The sequence below is a fragment of the Asparagus officinalis genome, chromosome 5, assembly GCF_001876935.1.
Source record: "Asparagus officinalis chromosome 5, Aspof.V1, whole genome shotgun sequence".
Taxonomy (NCBI): domain Eukaryota; kingdom Viridiplantae; phylum Streptophyta; class Magnoliopsida; order Asparagales; family Asparagaceae; genus Asparagus; species Asparagus officinalis.
The window spans coordinates 119,901,164-119,904,853 of NC_033798.1; the positions used below are offsets into that span (position 1 = coordinate 119,901,164).

The window sequence follows — 3,690 nt, forward strand, 5'->3', positions numbered from 1 at the left end:
CTTGTCCATACATCACACCTTGAAGATGGAGCCTCACCAACTCAACACTTCCAGTTTCAAGATATTTGGTGCCTTAAGGGAATTTTAAAAAGCTGTTGGTCTTGCTGAACAAAAGATTGATAGCTCTTGCTTGCGTATTTGTTGGATTGAAAAATTATTAAAATACTTGTTTAAAATATGGTTGAATTTTTACTTCAAGGATTCTTTCGTTGCATTTAAGCAATTGTTGGAAGACGGAAGACCAATATAAGTTTCAATGAAATATATCACTTGGACATCGTTAGTTCTCTAAAGTCTATATGTTTTCTGCTCTTTGAATAATAAGAAGAACCATTTGTTGCTTACACGAGGATGTAGGACTTGCTCTGAATCTCGTTAAGCTGTTTTTATGTGATTATTTTCTTTCTGTGCTTTTGGATCTTGCTTTTTGTCCGTTTGCATTTTTATAATTGTCTATATTAGAAGTTTCTTTTTTGTTCTTCATTTCTTCTCCTATTTGATTGCGAGATGTGACTTGGAGATGATGCTTGTATTTTTTTGTGTGTTCAGTAAAAGTAAGAGAAAATGGCTACATATAAACCCAAGAACATCCTCATCACTGGTGCAGCTGGCTTCATTGCCTGTCATGTTGCTAACCGCCTCATCCGTAGTTATCCAGACTACAAGATTGTCGTTCTCGACAAGCTTGATTACTGCTCTAACCTAAAAAATCTTTCCCCTTCTCGCTCCTCCCCCAACTTCAAATTCGTCAAGGGTGATATTGCCAGCGCTGACCTTGTCAATTACCTCCTCATCACCGAGTCCATTGATACCATTATGCACTTTGCTGCACAAACCCATGTAGATAATTCCTTTGGAAACTCATTTGAGTTCACCAAGAATAATATTTATGGAACCCATGTCCTCCTTGAGGCCTGCAAGGTCACCGGCCAAATTAGAAGATTCATTCATGTCAGCACTGATGAGGTCTATGGGGAGACTGATGAGGATGCTATGGTTGGAAATCACGAGGCATCTCAGCTGCTCCCAACAAACCCTTACTCTGCAACTAAAGCCGGGGCTGAAATGCTTGTTATGGCCTATGGAAGGTCATATGGGCTACCAGTTATAACTACTCGTGGAAATAATGTCTACGGACCGAATCAGTTTCCAGAAAAGCTTATTCCAAAATTTATTCTGCTGGCTATGAGAGGGCAACAGCTTCCAATTCATGGAGATGGTTCTAATGTTAGAAGCTATCTATATTGCGAGGATGTTGCAGAGGCTTTTGAGGTGGTTCTTCACAAAGGAGAAGTTGGCCATGTTTATAATATTGGAACGAAGAAAGAAAGGAGGGTGATTGATGTGGCTAAAGATGTCTGCAAGCTTTTCTCGCTGGACCCAGATAATGTCATTAAGTTTGTAGAGAACAGGCCTTTCAACGATCAGAGGTATTTTCTTGATGACCAGAAACTGAAGAAAATAGGATGGTCAGAAAAGACCTCATGGGAAGAGGGATTGAAGAAGACTATGGAGTGGTACACAAACAACCCTGATTACTGGGGAGATGTTTCTGGAGCTCTGCTGCCTCATCCAAGGATGCAGATGATGCCAGGGACCGAGAGGCAGTTAGATGATGAAGAGATTAGGAGCTTGGTTGCTAAGCCAACAGTCGACTATACTCAGAAAATGGTGACTCCAGTTCTAAAATCATGTACTTCTCCTCGGCCTTCATTGAAGTTCTTGATTTATGGCAGAACTGGGTGGATTGGAGGTCTTCTTGGGAAAATATGTGAGAAACAAGGGATACCATATGAATATGGTAAGGGACGGCTCGAGGATCGTTCTCTTCTGCTGCAGGATATTCAGAATGCGAAGCCAACACATGTTTTTAATGCTGCTGGTGTAACTGGCAGGCCAAATGTTGACTGGTGTGAGTCCCATAAACCGGAAACAATCAGAACCAACGTTGTAGGCACTTTGACTCTAGCGGATGTTTGCAGGCAGCATGGGTTGTTAGTGATGAATTATGCTACTGGTTGTATATTTGAGTATGACAAACAACACCCTGAAGGGTCTGGTATTGGGTTCAAGGAAGAAGACACACCGAACTTTGCTGGTTCTTTCTACTCAAAGACCAAGGCAATGGTAAACTGCTGTCCTTTCCTGTTATAGAAATGGGGTTTTTGTATATATACTCCTTAAATCTTGCATATTGTAAAATTTCTCCCAAAAGCCTCTGCAGATTAACAAATCATCAATTTTGATGGTCGAATTCATAACTGAAAATACTCAAAACTTTTATCACCAATAAAGTTGATGATTTGTTGATTTGGGGGGTATTTTTTCCCGAAGTTAATGATTTGAGGGTAGTTTTGCAAATACTGAGAGTTGAGGGATAGTTTTGCAAATACTGAGATTTGGGGGTTGTTTTGCACATACGCATGATTTAAAGGGTGTATGTACAATAAAATATATCAAAATATGTTGATTGCAAAAGTAGTATTTAAGTGTTGTATGATTTATCATGCAGGTGGAAGAGCTTCTGAAAGAATATGAGAATGCGTGCACCCTGCGAGTCCGAATGCCCATCTCCTCGGACCTTACCAATCCACGTAACTTCGTTACAAAGATATCTCGCTATAACAAGGTGGTGAACATACCGAACAGCATGACTATCTTAGACGAGCTTCTTCCAATATCAGTTGAGATGGCAAAGCGAAACTTGAAGGGGATTTGGAACTTCACCAATCCTGGTGTTGTGAGCCATAATGAGATCTTGGAGATGTATAAAACATACATTGACCCCAAATTTAAGTGGGAGAACTTCACTTTGGAAGAGCAGGCCAAAGTCATAGTTGCTGCTCGGAGCAATAACGAGATGGACGCTTCAAAGTTGAAGGCAGAGTTTCCTGAGTTGCTGTCCATCAAAGATTCTCTTGTTAAGTATGTATTTGAGCCCAATAAGAAGGTCTAATAAATGGAGCAGTGAAATGAGAACCAGGGGACCTAAGCTTTGAATTAGTTTCTGCAGCCTGCATGATCTTAAATGGACTAGCTACCAGTATTCTTGTTATCAAATTTAGTCATTATACAATTTGTTATTCTGAGTTTTTGACTATCACAAATGCAATTGAAACAGTTCTAGGTTTACTATTGGTCATTTTGTTGTTTCTTGCTTATTATCCGTTTTGATTTTTCCTATATCTATAGCATTGTCTTTTGGTGAGGGGCACTGAAATCTAGCAGTCATGTAATGAATTGATATGAATGAATCTCTTTTTTGCATGGTTTGGGTAGTAGTCTGATACTCTTTGAGCACTATAATTGTGGGTCTCATTTTGCTCATAAGCTCTATGATATAGAACGTACTTGAACATTTCTTCCTTGTACTATAGATTTTAATGTATTTTATGAGATGATTGCTTCACCTGCATGTTCTACATTTCTATGGAGAACTACGTTAAAGATTGATACCTGGCCTGGATACTGTTAACTAGTTTTAGTTTGGAGCTTCAGTCCTTAACATCATGTCTTTATACTCTAGTTTCTGGTTACTGACTGACATTCAGATGTCCTATTGTCTTCGCATGATGGCAAATTGCCGACTTGATTAAGTACAGATTTGAATCAGACCTGTCATTTTCAGAAGATTTCAGATTTGGATTCAATCTATTCAAGAAAAACAGGAACTCATCAAAGTTGGTTTAT

General features: G+C 39.2%; 1 protein-coding gene across 1 annotated transcript; it reads left to right on the forward strand.

Moving 5' to 3' along the window:
* LOC109840954 (trifunctional UDP-glucose 4,6-dehydratase/UDP-4-keto-6-deoxy-D-glucose 3,5-epimerase/UDP-4-keto-L-rhamnose-reductase RHM1-like) lies at positions 448-3,267 on the forward strand. The gene is made up of 2 exons (XM_020409793.1): positions 448-2,127; positions 2,513-3,267. Exons 1-2 carry the CDS (start codon positions 565-567, stop codon positions 2,954-2,956), a joined length of 2,007 nt encoding a protein of 668 aa, XP_020265382.1. The 5' UTR covers positions 448-564; the 3' UTR covers positions 2,957-3,267.

Bases quoted from the DNA above. Each gene is read 5' to 3' on its own strand.
- LOC109840954 (XM_020409793.1), top strand. From the start codon at position 565: ATGGCTACATATAAACCCAAGAACATCCTCATCACTGGTGCAGCTGGC. The intron at 2,128-2,512 runs GTAAACTGCTGT...TTTATCATGCAG, and splicing joins ACTCAAAGACCAAGGCAATG to GTGGAAGAGCTTCTGAAAGA.